Source organism: Astatotilapia calliptera, chromosome 22 (genome assembly GCF_900246225.1).
Source record: "Astatotilapia calliptera chromosome 22, fAstCal1.2, whole genome shotgun sequence".
Lineage (NCBI taxonomy): Eukaryota > Metazoa > Chordata > Actinopteri > Cichliformes > Cichlidae > Astatotilapia > Astatotilapia calliptera.
Window position 1 is genome coordinate 31648309 of NC_039322.1, and position 20623 is coordinate 31668931.

At 44.1% G+C, this 20623-nt stretch overlaps 1 protein-coding gene across 4 annotated transcripts in view; it reads right to left on the reverse strand.

Moving 5' to 3' along the window:
* Positions 1-20623, reverse strand: part of phf14 (PHD finger protein 14) — a 145250-nt gene that overhangs the window by 8410 nt on the left and 116217 nt on the right. For 3 of the 4 annotated variants that reach the window (XM_026156303.1, XM_026156304.1, XM_026156302.1), the window contains one exon: positions 16330-16500. The exons of the other annotated variant lie outside the window; for it this stretch is intronic. In XM_026156303.1, the coding sequence (XP_026012088.1) occupies positions 16330-16500 (171 nt within the window). The remainder of the gene's footprint in view (positions 1-16329; positions 16501-20623) is intronic. 4 annotated transcript variants of the gene reach the window in all.

Here is a 20623-nt window from a genome sequence, read left to right on the forward strand (position 1 = left end):
TAGATGCTAAAAATGACAGCCTCAACATGGCATTTAGTCTGTTATTAGACTCAATTGGTTTCTCTCAAAATGTAAAAAAACCCACCCACCACTTTAATCACACTCTAGACCTTGTTTTAACATATGGCATAGAAACTGAACATTTAACAGTGTTTCCTGAAAACCCTCTCCTGTCTGATCATTTCCTGATAACATTTACATTTACAATAATTGATTACACAGCGGTGGAGAGTAGACTTTATCAAAGTAGATGTCTTTCTGAAAACGCTGTAACTAAGTTTAAGAATATAATCCACCCACTGTTATCATCTTCAATGCCCTGTACCAACACAGAGCAGAGCAGCTATCTGAACGCTACCCCAGCAGAGGTCGATTATCTTGTTAATAATTTCACCTCCTCACTACGTACGACTCTGGATACTGTAGCTCCAGTGAAAACTAAGGTCTCAAATCAGAAGTACCTGGCTCCGTGGTATAATTCTCAAACACGTACCCTAAAGCAGATGACTCGTAATCTGGAGAGGAAATGGCGTGTTACAAATTTAGAGGATCATCATTTAGCCTGGAGAAATAGTTTGCTGCTTTATAAGAAAGCCCTCCGCAAAGCCAGAACATCTTACTATTCATCACTGATTGAAGAAAATAAGAACAACCCCAGGTTTCTCTTCAGCACTGTAGCCAGGCTGACAAAAAGTCAGAGCTCTTTCGAGCCAACCATCCCTTTAACGTTAACTAGTAATGACTTCATGAACTTCTTCACAAATAAAATTTTTATCATTAGAGAAAAAATTACCAGTAATCATCCCACAGATGTAATATTATCTACAGCTACTCTTAGTACCATTGATGTTAAGTTACTCTTTTTCTTCAATTGATCTTTCTGAGTTAATTTCAATAATTACTTCCTCCAAACCATCAACGTGTCTTTTAGACCCCATTCCTACAAAACTGCTCAAAGAAGTCCTGCCATTAATTAATTCTTCGATCTTAAATATGATCAACCTATCTCTAATAATCAGCTATGTACCACAGGCCTTCAAGCTGGCTGTAGTTAAACCTTTACTCAAAAAGCCATCTCTAGACCCAGCAGTCTTAGCTAATTATTGGCCAATCTCCAACCTTCCTTTCATATCAAAAATCCTTGAAAGAGTAGTTGTCAAACAGCTAACAGATCATCTGCAGAGGAATGGCTTATTTGAAGAGTTTCAGTCAGGTTTCAGAGCTCATCACAGCACAGAAACAGCTTTAGTGAAGGTTACAAATGATCTTCTTATGGCCTCTGACAGTGGACTCATCTCTGTGCTTGTCCTGCTAGACCTCAGTGCAGCATTCGATACTGTTGACCATAATATCCTATTAGAGCGATTAGAACATGCTGTAGGTATTACAGGTACTGCACTGCAGTGGTTTGTATCATATCTATCTAATAGACTCCAATTTGTGCATGTAAATGGAGAGTCCTCTTCACACACTGAGGTTAATTATGGAGTTCCACAGGGTTCAGTGCTAGGACCAATTCTGTTTACATTATACATGCTTCCCTTAGGCAGCATTATTAGAAGACATAGCATACATTTTCACTGCTATGCTGATCACCCAGCTCTATCTATCCATGAAGCCAGATAACACACACCAATTAGTTAAACTGCAGGAATGTCTTAAAGACATAAAGACCTGGATGGCCGCTAACTTTCTGCTTCTTAATTCAGATCAAAATGAGGTTATTGTACTCGGCCCTGAAAATCTTAGAAATATGATATCTAACCAGATTCTTACTCTGGATGGCATTACCTTGGCCTCCAGTAACGCTGTGAGGAACCTTGGAGTCATTTTTGACCAGGACATGTCCTTCAACGCACATATTAAACAAATATGTAAGACTGCGTTCTTCCATTTGCGCAACATCTCTAAAGTTAGAAATATCCTGTCTCAGAGTGACGCTGAAAAACTAGTTCATGCATTTATTACTTCCAGGCTGGACGACTGTAATTCATTATTATCAGGATGTCCAAAAAACTCACTGAAAAGCCTTCAGCTAATCCAAAATGCTGCAGCAAGAGTCCTGACAGGGACTAGAAAGAGAGAGCATATTTCTCCTGTTTTGGCTTCCCTTCATTGGCTTCCTGTTAAATCCAGAATTGAATTCAAAATCCTGCTCCTCACATACAAGGTCTTAAATAATCAGGCCCCATCTTATCTTAATGACCTTGTAGTACCATATCACCCTATTAGAGCACTTCGCTCTCGCTCTGCAGGCCTACTTGTTGTTCCTAGAGTATTTAAAAGTAAAATGGGAGGGAGAGCCTTAAGTTTTCAGGCCCCTCTTCTGTGGAACCAGCTTCCAGTTTGGATTCGGGAGACAGACACTATTTCTACTTTTAAGATTAAGCTTAAAACTTTCCTTTTTGCTAAAGCATATAGTTAGGGCTGAAGCAGGTGACCCTGAATCCTCCCTTAGTTATGCTGCAATAGACATAGGCTGCCGGGGGATTCCCATGATGCATTGAGTTTTTCCTTTCCAGTCACCTTTCTCACTCACTATGCTTGCTCATAGGGGGTCATATGATTGTTGGGTTTTTCTCTGTACCTATGAAGCGCCTTGAGGCGACTTTTGTTGTGATTTGGCGCTATATAAATAAAATTGAATTGAATTGAATAGTCTTGCAGTCTCGGGCGACTGCTCAGTCTTACCAGTAGCTGGTGTTTTGCTCCTCTAACCAATCTCTGATGGCTCCCCCTTGCTGTAGCATATGTTTTGTACCTCGTCAATCTCTTCCTGTGAGAGCAGTCTCTTCTTCTGAATGTTGGAACACTGAGCTACTAGTTGTTTTGCCGTCAATGATGATGTTGGGTATCGACGATTTCATACATCCCTCATCCTATCCATGCAATCCCTTCCGCCAGGGTTCCTTGCATAATAGCATTCCAACAAAACCCTATTTTCTTCTCTTGCCCACCGATGCCTTCTTGTTCCAGTAGGCCACTTCTCATCAGGGTGCGCTGGTTCCCCAACACCTTGTTGATCAGGGCGATGACCGAGCCAGCATGACTTATTTATCTCTTTCACTCTGGTATGCCAGGCGGGAATCGAGCTTGCGACCCTCTACTCCAACGGCGTGTAGTGGAGAACTGCTGATAATGGATGTGACTGGAGGGTTGTATTTGACCTGCAAGCCCAATGTTTAATTCGGACAGTTGTTTTCTAAAGACACAACCTCATGAGTTTGGTCAACTGTTGCCACCAGGAATGCCCTTTGTCACCTATTCTTTCATAATAGGTGTAGCCAGGTGGCAAAAGACTTCTACTTTGGTGGCCTCAGAATCTCATCTCTGCTTTTTGCAGATGATGCCTTTCTATTGGCTTTATCATGTGGTGGCCTCTAGCTCGCACTGGAGCAGTTCACAGCTAAGTGTAAAGCAGCAGAAATGAGAACTAGCACTTATAAATCTGGGGCCATGGTCCTCAGCTAAAAAAGGGTGAAGTGCTCACTCCAGGTCAGGGATAATTTGCTGCACCAAGTAGAGGCGTTTAAGTATCTCAGGATTTCAGGTTTACGAGCCAGGGGAGAGGGGAGCAAGAGATTGACAGATGGATTAGGCTGGCATTTGCAGTCAGTCAGAGGCTGTTTGTTCCTTTGTTCATACTTACCTTTGTTTCTTTGTTTTGAGCCTTAGGTGTTAGGTGTTTGGGATCATCACCATACCTGCCATCACCGGCCTTAACCAAGAGGAGGAGTTTTTTTAAGGAAAGCTTTCTTCGTTTTTGTGTTTTTCGAGATTACGGACTAACTTATCAAGAGTTATCTTAGAGGGATTTATGTAAATGAGCTAATCAGTGGAGTAGTGAGCCTTATGTCTTTCTCATTTCCCTGAGGAGGAGCGGTGAGCTGTGCTGCCTAGGCCATATGCTTTTAGATTTTTATTATTATGAGTTAATCTGGGGATCTTAGGCTTAACTTTCATGTGTTATGGAGATCACTGTAAATAAATTGGTCATATCTGGGGACCCAAAATATCTGCTGAGTCTGCTTACCTACCACCTTGCTTGATGGGGTGTCACTCATGAGGTAAAGCAGGTCATCTACTAATCGGAAAGTTGGTGGTTTGATCCCTGGCTGCTCCAGTCTGCATGCCAAATATTCTTGGGAAAAAAGTGCGTACAGTGGGTGTATAAAGCACTGTGAGCACTCTGGGAGAGTAGAGAAGCGCTATATAAGAATCAGCCCTTTTACAATTTTACAATAATATGAGAGCTGCTGTGAATAAATCTGCCATAACAACAAAAATAAAAGACCAAATGTGATCAAACTAATCCTTTTTATCTATGTCCATTAACTTTTTGCACAAATTGTCCTGCTTTGACTTACCCTTTAAAATACTAGACATGATCATCAAGTGGACCCAAAAGACCTTTGCAATACTTTGTGTTTAACATACAGTTGGTGTTCCTACTGGAGCAGTTACAGTTGCAGTTATAAAGCAATGGAAAGCACGTTAGTTAAAGAAAGTTAGTTCTGCATAAGAAAATCTCTGTTATTTATTTTGTCATGTTAAGCTACTTCTTATAAATGTTAACAATATGTAACTTATTAATACATTTTTTTCATACCCCTGATAATATGTTTTTATCATGAAAGATGGACCCGACCACACAGTTCACATTTTCAACATTCGGTTGTTGTCTCTACCACTCCCAGTTGCAGCTTTTCAGCTACAACCTCCACACACAACAACACACCACAGGTCCTGGCACGTTTTGTACAGGGGAGGCGTGATGAGCTGATGGAATTCCGGTGTATCGGCCTCCCCTGAAGCCCCGCCACAATGTCAGCATCAATAGTCTTCTGTAGTAATTAAATACAACTTTATTAAGAAGAAAGGCCTGTCCTGCTTCATAGTAGTTGTTGTTAGTTTTGCTGTTGTTGTGCTATACTATTAGCAACCTTATGAGCCACCTGCTGTGGATGATATTATAGTTATAGCTTATAAAAATTATAGAATTATAGAATCTATTTCTATTCTATTTGGTCTGTAATGGAAAATTTGTGTTTCACCTTATTGAAGCCCAGCTTACTATTGGTATGTAGTTTTCTTGAACAAAGAATGAGTGTGAATATTTGTAAACAAACTAATTGGAACTGTGTTCATCATCAGGTTGGTGCCTACGTGACTGTGAGGACTGAGCTCCCTACAGCTGAACAGACAAAGATTCCCACTTGTTGGCTACAAAGGAACTGTTATTATTTTACCTTTTTGTCTTTGCCAGTTCGTGCTGTATCAATCACTTTGCAAAGGTTTTAACTTTCTTTTAATAAATCTCAGAAAATCAGTTTGGTTTCATGTTGATTCAGGAAAACCTGGATTTAGACTCCATGAGTCTGAAAGAGTGCTTACCTGCAAACAAATTACTGAGGAGAAGAGTGCCTGGCAACTGAGAGCAGACAGTGACCGCTGAAATCTCAATTGATAAAGAATCCAGAGTGGAGAGAATTTTTCAAGGACAAATAATTTGATTTAAGGAATTTGAAATTATTCTGTGTTTGGTAAGAGGGTCCACCATTCAGAGAAAAATTCTGTAAACACAGTTGGTTTGGGCTGATCGCCAGAGGGAAGATGCAAATCAACACTGTAAAGTAAAGGTAAAGTGTGTGTGTTAGTCCCCATAGGGAAATAGTTCCTCTGCATTTAACCCATTCACCCAGTGAAGCAGTGGGCAGCCACCAATGCAGCGCACGGGGAGCAGTGTGTAGGGACGGTACCTTGCTCAGGGGTACCTCAGGGTAGCCGTTCAGTGGAGTCGATCCCCCGACCTTCCGATCATGGGGCCACCACTCTACCTACTGAGCTATCCCTGCCCCTTATCTGTTAACCTGGGCTGAGGACCATCGGCAGATGCAAATTATCACCGTTAGTTTGGGCTGATTGCCACAAGCAGACACACGCTAATGGCATTATGGGTTACATAAGGGACAACTTACTGGGCCTGAATTCACAAACAGCCATTGGTTGATTAGTTGTGATTGAGAATCTACAGATTGGATGTCTGAGATTGAACTTGAGTACCACCAGGAACAAATATGGGGAGCTCAAAGTCCAAAACAGAAAGCCGACTCAAGAGGTATACCATAAAATAGTCCAAATGTCCAATTTATGAAAAACAAACATGGTGAAATATTGTAGCAATAAAATGTGCGGATAAATTAACTTTAATTTCTAAAAAATGGGTATTTCAGTATAAGATTAAATAATGCAAAAAGGGGAAAAGGAAGATGAGGAGACATTAATTAAAAGAGAAATAGTATGTGTCATTTAATACAGATTGAAATGATTATTATCTTGTGGCAGGACTGCAAGAATCAGAGAGGGAACATGTTAACAGGCAGGGATGAAAAATTATATTAATTAAATGCCTCAGTGTGTCAGTAGCAGGCAAACCAAGACCTGGATCAACCTCGACCAACATCATCAGACCTACATCAAGGGCCAGGTTTGGCTAAATATTCCACAGCTTTACCGCCAGCCATCTTGAACTGTGAAAAACATGTTTCAACGACAAAAAAACCCTCTTCCTTAAGACACAATACTAGAGCAACTGCAGTGACATCAAGAGTCAAAGGAGCTTGCAAAGAAAATCGTCTGGACTTCTTTAAGTTGCTTGAACAGAGGGACTCCAGATAGCTGAAACAAACCTAACCACACCGCTGACAATGTACATGTCACAACCATAAAATACTGCAGGGCAGGGAGCAGCAGAGAAGTGGAGGGAGAAGAGAACATGAGGCTCTTTTTAGTGTGGTGACACATGAATAATTGGGTTAAGGATTGTCCTGAAAATAAGAAAACTGAGGCTAACTGACTCGGAGTGGAAGGTAAGAAAGAGAAGGGTCCTCAGCATCCTCAAGCGGTTATACAGGGCAAAATTATTGTTATAAAGAAATGAATGCCACAATTGGAAGACTAAAAGCACATAGAAGCCCTGGCATGGATGGTTTCACTGGTGAATGGTATAAGGCCTACAGGGAGGAATTAACTTCTAGACTAAAGGCAGCGTGTAACTGGGTCCTTAAATGAGGGGAGGTTACCTGCTCATGGAAAGAAGCGGCCATATCTGTTGTTCCAAAGGAGGAAAAAGATAAATTGAATTATAGACACTATCAACCAAGATCAGTATTAAACCTGGATTAATGTTAATAATCCATTAATTTATTAATCTTGACTAAGCTGGGTTTATCCATCAGAGCCAGACCCAAGACAGAATTAGAAGGACTCTCCACGTCATACATCATATAAAAAGAATAATATTGAGGCAATGCTGATAGGTTTAGATGCAGAAAAAGTATTTGACTCTGTAAGATTGTCATTTCTCTATAAAGTTTTAAAGTTTAGATTTCATCAAATAGTCATTAAGGCAATTCAATCAATCTGCAATAAACCAACAGCCAAAATGAAAATAAATGGCAGTCTATCGGAACCATTTACTCTTGAAAGATTATGCCGACAGGTCTGCCCCCCTGTTACCGATCTTATTTGCTCAGTTTGTTGAACCTCTTAGCCAGTACATAAAACAGGATAATCAAATTAGAGGAATCAATATACAGGGAGACTGCTTATTATGTCTTTGCGGCTTCAACGACAAAAATTGAACAAACTCTGCTTCAAATGGACCCAGTATGTCATAAGTTGCTGGTGTACTTGGATTTTTCCACACAACCATTTCTAGGGTTTACAGAGAATGGTCTAAAAACAAAGAAAATATCCAATGAACAGCAGGTCTTTGGGCAAAAATGTCTCATTGATGCCATAAGTCTAAGAAGAATAGCCACACTACTTTGAGCTCCCATCCATCCATCCATCCATTCGCTTCCGCTTGTCCTTTTCAGGGTCGCGGGGGGCGCTGGAGCCTATCCCAGCTGTCATAGGGCGAGAGGCGGGGTACACCCTGGACAGGTCGCCAGTCTGTCGCAGGGCTAACACACAGGGACAGACAACCATTCACATTCATTCGCACATTCACACCTAGTGACAATTTGGATTATCCAATTAACCTATCCCCACAAGCTGCATGTCTTTGGACGGTGGGAGGAAGCCGGAGTACCCGGAGAGAACCCACGCAAACACGGGGAGAACATGCAAACTCCACACAGAAAGACCCCGGCCTGAAAGTGGAATTGAACTCAGGACCTTCTTGCGGCAACAGTGCTAACCACTGTGCCACCGTGCTGCTGCTTTTGAGCTCATAAAGAATAATCACTCATTACAACTAAGGTATGCAAAAGTGCAATTGTGAACACACAACACATCAAATCGTGAACCAGATGGGCTACAGCAGCAGAACACCACATCAGGTGACACTCTTGTTAGCTAAGAACATGAGATTGAAAGCAAAAATTTGAACAGACCGTCCAACATTTGCCAACAGAGAATTGGAAAAATAGTGCCTGGTCAGATGAGTCTCAGTTTCTGTCATTTGGACAACAGGGTCAAAGATCCTGATTTTCTTGGCAAACTTTGGGCCTCCTACTATGAACTGTGCATTGTTTAAACATAACAGCCGGTCTTAGCATATATTTTCTGATAGCTGCTTCCTGCAATATAATTATGGGTTAGATAACATAATCCCTAGTTCTTTAATAAGACTGGGGTGTTTCACTATGGGAATCTACTTGACACGACCAAATATAGAAGCTCCAATCTCACCACATCTGTCTGTGACACACCTGTTGAGCCATGGTTAGGGGTCCAGCCCCTCATACTAACATGGTCAGCCAGCTCCTCCATACTCATTCTAAGCACTTTTTTTTCCTGTGCTAATCGCAAAAAGTTGATTCTGTTCATTTGGACGTAGCAATTTCAGAGGGAGAACTGTTTGTAGAGCAGATGCTGTCCTTCTTCTCTTCTGGATCACTGGTGCCTTCCCAGCTTTGACAAATGTTCAGCTGGGATAACCACATTTACTCAGGGCATTCTTAATATGATGTTCTTCTGCTTTCCTGGCCGCTGTGTCTGTGGAGATTGTGTTCGGTCTGTGTTGTAGTATGCTGATGACACCCAGTTTGTGCTCCAGTGGATGATGAGAACTGTCAGTTTTGGCTGGCGGTCATAGGTTCTGTGCAATAATATGACGCGAGACTGGAGTAAAAGACATCCATGGATTGGCACTTTATTAAAGACGGAGCATGATAACAGCACAAACACTAACCACAACTAAACAAAATGGCTTCCTTTTATACTCTACCTTTTCAGGTGAGCATCCGGAATAGCCCAAGTATGGGGGTTAACTAATCAACATGAAACATAACCCTCCACACAAACAAACATACAATAACATTAAAGCACATCACAAACATATACATATTTCCAACATATACTATAAACAAACCAATAACATAAGCTTCACTCATTTCTATCTAAATTAAAACCCTCTTTAACCACACTCCCTAACCCGGCACACTGGTCTGCTCCAAGAGCTCTTAAACAGGTGATTGAGCCGCTTTCACTCTTTTGCTCCACATCCTGCAAGAAGCAACCAGGACAGGTGAGTACCTTTACAAGTTCTCATTTCACATATGTTTAGGTTATTGATAAATGATTAACTGCAAGCAGCTCTAACTTTGGCTCTTCTCCGACACAGGCAGGATGGCCAGTCCCACTGTCTCTTTTCTGTTACAAGCTGTCAATTTAAACGTATGTCAAATAACCTAATAAAAGACTCCATAAGAACTAATGTGTTTTCTTTATTACCCTATTTTAAATTCCCAATCCAACAATTTATTATTAACAATACCAACCAGGTAATGGAACCCCTGGTCTCCATTACAAGAATCAAACCTTAGATACTGATCCAAATGTGTTGGTTTACTGTGGACTGATGGAAATGTCACAGTCTAAGAAGACTAGCCTGTCAAGTTTAAATGCTCCCTGGTGTATCCTATGTGTTGGTTCACCGAGTTAATGTGGTCAGTGAATTGTGGTACATCCTGAGATTTGATTTTTATCCAGGTGTCATCCACATACCTGAACCAATGACTTGGTGATGTAGAGTTGGATAACAAAGCCAACTTTTCCACTTCTTCTATGTACGAGTGGGAAACAGTGGATGAAACTGGGGAACCCATGGCACACCAGTTCTGCATGTACTACTGACCCTTGTATACAAAATAAGTGGAATGAAGACACGGTTCCAAGAGCAACAACCAATGATTAATGACCATTGGTCAGTAACAAGAGGATTTCCTTGCATGGATGATTGAGCATGCATCAATGCATCTAATATCTACTGTCTCAGGTTGACCTGAGACACTAAATTCAAGCACTGCCTGAGCCAGGGATGACTGTGGAACATCCAGCCTATAAAACGCATAGCCCAACTTGCTGCTGTACTGACACACCTCTGAACAAAATCCATGACGTGGCCATACCCATAGTAGAAAGAGCTCAGAGTCCCACCGAGGCCAGAGAGCTCTTACAGCTTTAGGCCAGAGATATGTCCTCAAATACACTTTAGTGAGTCCAGAGGTCAACTGCAAACAAGATGGGGTGAATGGATAAAGTATGTAACTCACTAACTTGCTTGACAGGGGTTAGAGCCAACAGTAGAGTGGTTTCAAGTAGGAGAAACTTTAACTCCAGGATCAAGGGGTGGTGGGAGAGGATGTCTAAAGCGACCAACAGATCCTATAATGTAGGGTTGTCAAACTTAGAAAACACAGCACCTCAACTGCAAAGCACTTAAAAAGGATGTTTTTCAAAATACCACTCTTCTAAAACATGCGGACACAGCTCTTGCACTCTAAATGATGGCAATAACCTTCTGAGGCAGGACTGCAGTATTCAAATTACACCTTTTGATGGGAAATTTTGTTAAACCATTGCTCAACTTATGTCTGCATGAGAGCAGTTAATTAAGGTGTACCTGCAAGGGGACTTGTGAAACAGGACAAAACGTTGAGAAACAAACAAACTGAAGACAGGACAGTTGGGGTCGAGGTTATAAAGATAAGAACACTGGTTCTCAGCATATATGCATGGGCAGTGGAAAGTTCAGCACATTTAAGTACTTGTAAAACTCTGTGCAATCACATTATAAATGAGGGCAAGACACTGTATGCTTTAGTCGTACTTTGTCCACTGCGTTGTACACTGGTGTGGACTCTGTACGTCTCCTTACTGCAAGTAAAACCTGTTGAAAATGTGTTTGTGAGACTCTGTGGCCATTGCTCAAGTGTTTTGATAAAAAATATTTTGACAACTTTCATGCACAAGTCCAGAGAGCCAACCAGCATGGGTGAGGATAATATATCTGCCTCCGTGCATGAGATAGAATGTCCCTGCTGATGAGTGGACACTGTTCATTCGCTTGGAACTGAATTATATTTGACACACAGCCACCCTCTCTACCTGTAAGATTAAGTCTAACACTTTCCTTTTTGATGATGCATAAGGTTAGGGCTGAATCATGTGACCCTGATTCCTCCCACTGTTGCACTGCATTAGGCTTAGGCTGCTGAGGACTTCCCATGATGCACTCACTATACACCACTCTGCATTTAGTCAGTAGCTCTTATAATCTCTGGCTCTCTTCTATAATGTGTCTTTCATCCTGTCTTCCTCTCTTCACCTTCAACCAGTCGCAGCAGATGACTGTAACTTTGAAGATGGTTCTGCTGCAGGTTTGTTCCTGTTAAAAGCTATTTTTCCTTCCCACTGTCGCCAAGTGCATGCTCTTGGAGGGGTAGTTTGATTGCTGGAGTTATCTTTGTATTATTGTGGGGTCATTATCTTGTAACTTAAAGACTGTTAAATAAATAAATAAAACTGAATGCTGTGATTGTAGCCATTCTGTGAAAGGTAATTGTGGCATGGGCGTGGGTGTGACAGCGGAGCGGGAGTGTCTTTGTCCGAGTGAAAACAAAAACCACAGTGAAATCACATTCGGAAATAAAGTAGTGCTGTCATTACGTCCGTGTCCTGTCTATGTGTACCGAGTCCAACGTCACACTGGTGTCGAAACCCTGGCGCGATGTCCGATCCCCAGTCCGCTCCACCTGCTCCCCCAGCGGCTCAGCCGCCTGCCCAGCCGCCCGCCCAACTGCTGCAGATCGCGGGCCAAAAGATTATGGACATGGCGGCAATGGCGGCTCGACAGGCTGCGACACAGGACCAGCAGTTGGCGTTGCTTCGCCAGCAATTTGAGCAGCAGACCGCGGCTCTGGAGCAGCTGCTGGGGAATGCAGCCGCGCCGCCCCCCCCCCCTGCTGTCAGTGACATTGCACCGGATGAGGGAAGGGGAGGACCTGCTGGTGTTTACTGAGGCTTTCCAGGCCACGGCGTTGGCCTGTCGCTGGCCGGAGGAGGAATGGGCCACCCAGCTGCTGCCGCTTCTGTCGGGCAAGGCTCAGACGGCGGTGCTGAGCTTGCCCCCCAGATCGCGGGGGGTGTTTGAGGATGTATGCCAGGCGGTACTGGACCGTTTGGGTGTCTCCCCGGAGGATTATCGCTGTCAATTCAGAGCCAGCAGAATGATGGGAGGGGCTCGGCAGCTGGAGGACGCGGCAGCGAGGTGGCTGCGATCAGGCTGGGGAGGCTCGGCTGCTCAATCTGGTCGTCCTCGAGCAATTCGTGGGGGGCTCATTGGGTCCGCTGCCACCGCCCGGCAGATCTGACGGCGGTGGTTATGCTGGCAGAGGACCATCTTGCGGCCAACCCGGGACCCAGCCGAGAGGAGCCGCAGCGAAGCGACCGTGTTCTGCTGCCTAGGCTGCCGGTGGCGGTGACACAAAGGAGGGACGGCGGCCCTGTTGGAACGGAGCAGGCAGCGGGGTGGAGCCCCAGGAACCTGTTCCGGCCGCTGCTTCCAGCCGGAGCCACGGGGAGCCGCAAAGACGCCGGGGCCGGAATGCTGGAAGTGTGGTCGGCTGGGGCACCTGCGCCGGGAGTGTCCGCTCATAGAGGTGAGGTAGGTGTTCCGTGTTGCCGGTGCTCCAGTGCCCTCCCCGGTCCAGGAGGGATGTACCGCGTGCTGGTAAGGTGTCAAGGGGGCATTCGCCATGCTTTGATGGACACGGGATGCACGCAGACCCTGGTCCACCAAAGTTTGGTTCGCCCCGGGGCGTTGTTGGAGGCTGACTGGGTGGAGGTTAAATGTGTGCACGGGGACATTCACCGATATCCTGTGGTGTCGCTGGTGTTGAAATTTAAGGGCAAAAAACAGAGTGAAGGCAGTGGTTAGTCCGCGCCTGTCACATCCCCTGATTTTCTGCACAGATTGGCCGGGGTTCCATACTTTATTGGGGCAGTATGCAGGAATGCGATTGCGGCTGGTAGACACGTGTAATGTCTGTGCGGCGTTCAGTGGTAATGCGGGGTCGCCCGACACTGACTCGGGGGGGGGGGGGGGGGGGGCCTCCGGTAATGTGCCCCACGGGAGATTTCCCACTCGAGCAGTCTCGGACTGACACCCTACGCTAAGCCTATGACCAAGTGATGGAAATTGATGGTCAATGGGTGCACCCTGTGGCCACGCGGACTTAACCGCACTTCCAATTGAAAAACAATAGGCTGTAGCGAGTGAGCCGCTACACTCGCACTAACAAAATTCGTACCGAGTTGCTGGTACCGCAAAGCCGCCGGGAAATGATTGTCCACGGCCGGACACATGGGATGCGAAAAAACTCTGGAGCAGATAATGGCCCGATTCTATTGGCATCTGGGCTGCATGCGCCGCCGGTGCTCGTCATGTCCGGAGTGTCAGCTAGTTAGCCCTCATGGAGGTCCTGTTTCACCGCATCGGTATGGACCTCATCGGGCCATTTCACCGGAGTGCACGCAGCTATCGCTTCGTATTAGTCCTGGTGGATTATGCGACAGGATACCCGCAAGCAGTGCCACTGCGCACCATTTCCGCGAGAAGTCAGGCACTGTTTCAGGTTGTCTCCCGGGTTGGTATTCCGAAAGACATACTGACCGACCAGGGCACATCGTTCATTCATGTCTTGCACACTGAGGGAACTGTACGGGTTATTGGGCATTAAGGCTGTTCGGACCAGCGTCTACCACCCTCAAACCGACGGGTTGGTGGAGTGGCTGAATAAAACTCTAAAGTCCATGATCCGTAAGTTCATTCACGAGGATGAACGCAAATGGGATCGCTGGTTAGACCCTCTGTTGTTCGCAGTGTGGGAGGTGCCCCAGGCCTCCACGGGATTTTCTCCCTTTGAACTGTTGTACAGCAGAAAGCTGTGGGGGGTGCTCAACCTGATTAAGGAAAACTGGGAGGAGGGTCCGAGCCCTGCGAAAAGTGAAGTTCAGTACGTGCTAGACCTGAGAGCAAAGCTGCACACACTGGGGAGACTCTCACGGGAGAATTTGCTCCAGGCCCAGCAGCGACAGCAACGCCTGTACAACAGAGGGGTGACAACTCGGGCAATTTTCACCGCGAGATGAAGTGCTTGTGTTATTTCCTTCTTCCAGCTCTAAATTACTCGTGGTCCTTGGACCTTTGTGGTCACACGGCAAGTGGGGGACATTGATTATGAAGTAGTATAGTCGGACAGGGGCGGAGCCATGCAGATTTACCACCTCAACCTCCTCAAAGCCTGGAGGGAGGCGGAGACCACTTCTCTGGTGAGCCTGGTAAGGGAGAGAGACGAGTTGGGGCCGGAGGTGCCGAAATCTAACAACCCTGACTCCCTCCATTGTAGTGACCATCTCACACAGGCCCAGAGGGCAGATATTGCTGCATTGCAACAGCTTTTTGCCGAAATGTTCTCCCCGCCTACCTGGCCTCATAGAGCACCATTTTGAAACGTAGCCTGGTGTGATGGAGAGTTCACGACCCTACAGGCTGCTGGAACATAAAAGACAAACTGTTCTCCGGGAATTGGAGGAAATGCTGAGGTTGGGCGTAATAGAAGAGTCACACAGTGCTTGGTGTAGCCCCATTGTTCTTGTGGTGAAGAAGGATGAGTCTATACGGTTCTGTGTCGATTATCGCAGAGTGAATGAGATGTCACATTTTGATGCTTATCCCATGCCCTGGGTCGACGAGCTCCTGGTTGCCTGGTTGGGCACCGCTCGCTGGATTTAACCAAGGTCTACTGGCAGATTCCCTTGTCTGCAGAGTCCAAGGAAAAGACGGCCTTCTCCACTTCGTACGTTACGCTTCCGTTTGGCTTGTTCGGGGCTCCTGCCACCTTTCAGCGCCTCATGGACCGGGTGCTGCGGCCCCCCACTGCCTATGCTGCCGCCTATCTGGATGATGTCATAATCTGCAGTGACACGTGGGCGGAGCATGTGCGGCGTGTGGCTGCGGTGCTGGAGTCTCTGAGGCAGGTGGGGCTCACGGCCAACCCGAAGAAGTGTACGGTTGGACGGAGGGAGGTACAGTATTTGGGGTACCACTTGGGGGGCGGGCAAGTGTGGCCTCAAGTGGAGAAGACCGGGGCGATTGCATCCGCCCCAAGACGAAAAAGGAGATGAGACAATTTCTGGGGCTGGACGGCTACTACCGGCAGTTCGTACCAGGGTTCGCGGACCTGACCAGCCCTTTAACTGATCTCACTCGCAAGGGTGCCTGAATCTGGTCCAGTGGACAAAGAGGTGCCAGGCGGCGTTTGTGCAGGTGAAATGGGCTCTCTGTGGAGAGCCGCTGCTGTTCACGCCTAACTTCTCCCTCCCTTTTTGTATGCAGACTGACCCCTCGAACAGGGGGCTGGGGGCCGTTTTGTCCCAACAGGTAGGGGGAGTTGACCAGCCGGAAGCTAACGGATTGCAAGTCACGGTACAGTACCTTGAAGAAGGAGTGCCTGGCGATCCGGTCGACTCCCTTCGCTACTACCTCCTGGGACGCCCATTCACCGTCTCCTCAGACCATGCCCCGCTGCAGTGGCTCCACCGCATGAAGGATGCCAACGCCCAGATCACTCGGTGGTATCTGGCTCTGCAGCCCTTTAAGTTCAAGGTGATCCGTAGGCCGGATGGGCATGTGTGGCGTGGGTGTGGTCTCTGGCCAGCTGCAGAGGAGGGGTGACGCAGTGAGCTCCCGGGGCAGCGCAGTGGGGGGGTGAACAGATGTGCTGGGATGTGAGTGTGATTATGTCTCTTTATATGTTCACAGTGACAGTCGGAGAGGGAGAGAGCGGACGTGACAGCAGAGGGGGAGTATCTGTGTCCCAGTGAAAACAAAAACCACAGTGAAATCACATTCGGAAATAAAGTAGTGCTGTCATTACATCCGTGTCCTGTCTATGTGTACCAGGTCCAACGTCACAGTAATCATGGCCATTGATCAGTGGTCATAACAAGTTGCATATTAATGAACATGAAACTGACCTTGTTAGTTAGTGGTGCTACTTTCGTTCTTTGCAAATATACTGTTTGTAAGGTTGGGGAAACCTGCAGCAGCGGAGACTGAAGAAGCCACTTGGATGAGTGATGAAACATTTCTCCCAATGAAAACAGAACGTCCAGATGAATGGAATCAACTTTCTGGGATTTCCTGACCTGGATGATTGAGCATGCATTGAGACATCAACATAATAAACACTTACTTTGTTTAAATGTGCCATATAAGTAAACTCATTTGACTTTTGTAGAGAATTAGCTTTCTTTCTTCTGTGCCTATATAATGCTTGACCCCTGCAGGTTGTAGAAGTGCAGGTATGCGGGATCCCCTTAATTGAGGCAGTGACCAGTTTCCTGCCTCTGGGCAGTTAAGTTTTTATTTAACCTACTTTAACCTACTGCATATATCCTGTTGAGCTGTGTTTGACCTGGGTAGGTTTGCTACCCAGCAACGGGGTAATAAAGGGGTGCCTATATAAGCAAGGCCTGGATCCTTTGTTTGGTGAATTCCTCAGGACAACACCATGAGTGACTTTTACTGACTGAATTCCTCCAACACTTTCCTCCCAAGATAGACAACTGAATGATTTTGAAACCACTGAGGAATCATAACAGTCTTTGGCTTAAGTCAAAGTCAAATTTAAGACAAAAATATACCTAATATATGATTGGTTTGATAAGTGGAAATTTAAAACTCTGAAGTTCATTGTGCATATTTATGGAAAGAACATATTGTTTCTGAGTCCACAGTGCCATTAGAATATAGCATCATTTCTTTTGAGCCATCAGGGACATGAGGGAATGCTACCTTAATGAAGACTGTGTGCTGTTTCTCAGTGTCTGCTATATTGTTTACAGACATACAATACTAAGGGCTCTAAAAAGTGGCCTCATGTATGCTTTCTAGCATGAAGGTTATTAGAATAGAATAAGGTCCAGAGAATTGTACTGCCTGGGCCACCAGGGAACTTGACAACAATTACACACTTCTGTTTACTCCACAAATTGGCCTCAGAGAGGGGCATGGGCATCTGTAGCGCCTAGTTAAAGTGATTGAGGTGACCCCAAACCATTGATTTTTTCCTTTGTCTTCAGCATCAAGCCTGGCCACCCTTGATCATTCGTCTGTACTCTGAGCAGGCTAGTTTAGCAGTCATTTCTTGCTTTTAGATCACATTAAACTGTGGTTAAACTTCAGCTGCTTCAAAGACACAACAATTACTGATGATGTTATCAGACCTTAAAAAAATATTCTTGAGTAAAAGCCTCAAGTGTTATTAAGTGCACTTCTGTAATAACATTAGAATTAAGCTTGAATACAGATAAGAAAACATGGAGAGCCACAAATTCAAATCACACTCAAAGACTGATCTTCATTTCATAAATGCATCAACGATAGTGATCACCTGAAAATTCTTTCAGAAAATAAAACATGGTAATTGTTAGATTTTTCCAGTAAGACACCCACTGAAAGAAGAACTGACGAAAAAACTCTTCCTAAAGCCTCTGTCTAAATACCAGACCAGCTGATGAGTAATGATGCCTATTTTTCTTTCAATTTACTTTATATAGTAAAATCACCAGAGTGTAACACTTCATTAAGTTAATTAGGGTAACTTAATTATAGTCTTTCATGGGTCAACCATGAAGCTTCTGATTGATGGCACAGCCTGTAAAGGTAATCTTCTTGTGAATTGAAAAAAAATTTCATTAGCTGTAAGAAAAACGCATCAAAAAATTCTGAACGCTTAAGGCACACTAAGCATATAAACAGCCAGTAGTCCAAATCAGCAAACACTAGCATTAAATACCTAACTGCTATATTGCCATAAAGAGCTGGATACTCTTGAGGTCATAACAGAACTTCAAATACAAATTATTTACTAAGCAGTAGGAGGCCATTGGCTGTGGAGGAAGTGAAGAAAATGAAACTTTTAGGCTATAATTTCAGCAGTTGCAATCCTTTTGATGAAAACAAGACTAAGTGCAGCAAAAGGAGTGCATCCCACACAAGTTCACAGTTGAGTACTTTAAACACTGTCTGAAGAACTTTAAGAGCTTTTGGCAATTCAAACCTTTTATCCAAATCTTATGGTCTGATTCACCACATTACGGAGTATGCCAAGCAGTGCTGCAAGGGTGTAAATAAAGTCTTAAACAAGTGCCCCTTTGGCATGGTAACAGGGTTGAGTTGAACACCATCCGTATATTATGAGTAGACTGTCCCTTTATTACTGAAATCAATTTTGTGAGTGCCTGGGGCATTAGCAGGACGGATGTAGGCTTGGTCAGAGTGAGGTTTATCTAAGCTAAGCAGGCTGAGAAAAACACAGCATCTATAATATCCTCAAGGCTATCCAACAAAGCCTTTTTTCCCCCTGTTGCACAACAGAAACATGTGTGCAATGGCACCAGCAGTGTTCCAGTAACACTCTAAACCAGGAGCTGTAATTACTATAACTTTAAAATAATTCATCAACACCAAGCAAATCAAAGGGACATATCAACAAAAAAGATGTTGGTTACAAATCAGAATGAAACTTATTTTCTGTGACCTTGAGCAAGAAACAAAGCAAAACTCTTACAGTAACAAAAAGACTAATCTCGCAGTTTGTTTATGGAAGAAATGATAGCACCAATATTAACTTTGTTGTACAAGTGTAGACAAAGTCCTTTCTAACAAATAAAAACACATACAAGACTGAGATTTTTAGAAAGAAAGTTAGAAAGACAATTCTTTGTATGATAAAACTATTTTACCAGCAATGTACAGTAGTATGAAAAAGACTTTTCCTCTTTCCTGATTTCCTATTTTGTATAGGTTTGTCACACATAAATATTTCAGTCAGAGTCAGAGAGACTTTATTCATCCCCAAAGGGCAATTAAGATAGATACCTTGCCAACCGTACATACAATACACAAACATCATATTGCGGAGACAGGTCAGGCTAGGTAGCACTGGCCGGTCGAGCGCACGAGCAGCGACCCGGAACCGAAACAATGGAAAATGCATGATAGATCAACGATATCTATTATGGGGGGAAAAAAAATCCAAACCTACATGGTAGAGCAGGGCGATATGGCCAAAAATATTTATCACGATATATATTTGAAAATTGCGATAACGATATAACTGACGATATAATTGATGCAAGACAAAATACAAAATGCAACTCCACAACTTTAATAGCGCAAAAAACCCATCCATTTATTTTCACTTAAACAAGCAGCTGTTTTTTTATGTGCATTAAAGCTATATAAAAATTTAACAGTGCAAATGCAAATTCCTTGCTGACAGTTTAACCAAAGGGCATTTCCAGTAGAAATGTGCTGACATATCCTGAGCATAACCATGTATAATATCCACTAAAGTTAAAAAGAGGTGCGTTGCAACATTAAACTGCCGTGTGCCAAATAAAAAAGTCAAATACGTATTTTTCGGACCATAAGGTGCACGGTATTATAAGGCACATTAAGCGAAACAAAGCAGTCAGATAGATCAAACTTTATTCAACTCATACTTCTTGCTTCCTCCACTTCTGTACCATTGATTCATTAATGCTGTATTCTATCACAGCTGATCTATTCCCATGTTGTCACAGTATTTTAATGACTAACTTCGTATTGTGGATGGATTATCTCAGTTGTTCTCCTGACTGAAGGTTGGTTCGTTTACAGCATCCTGCCTTGCAATTGCATTTGTCTCTAACCATCGGGAGCCCTCACGTTAACTTTTATTGAGTGGAAAAGTGTTAGCGTTTATCCTGCAGCTTCAATGTTTATGTTATGCTAACATAGCTGTGTCGGTAGCGATCATGTAGCACATCATTATAAAGCAGCTAACCCAACTTCAGTAACCCTACAAAACATCACTGCTGTTTAGTTTCCTGTCTTCATTTAAGTTGGAAGTGACAGCACAGCTGTACATTTGAATTTTTTTCAGAAATCTGTCAGTCAGAACATGGTATATCTGCTTAGGTAACTAGCGAAATTAGCGAGTTAACTTCCGCTAACTTCCTGCTAACTTCTAACTCCGTTAAATGTGATACATTCTGTTTTCATGGATGCCTGGATGTTAAACTTAATTATTACACCTGGTAAAGCTGCAATGCTGATCATTTTTATTAAAGATGAAAGAATTTAGACAGTTTTTAACTCTCTCAGTGTGCCGCAGTGTTTGTTTGACTTTGGGACTTTGGGATCTGAAGCAGATGGAGTTTTGGACCCAGATTACTCCCAGATTTACGAGCACCTTAGTCCGAGAAATCCAGTAATAATGAC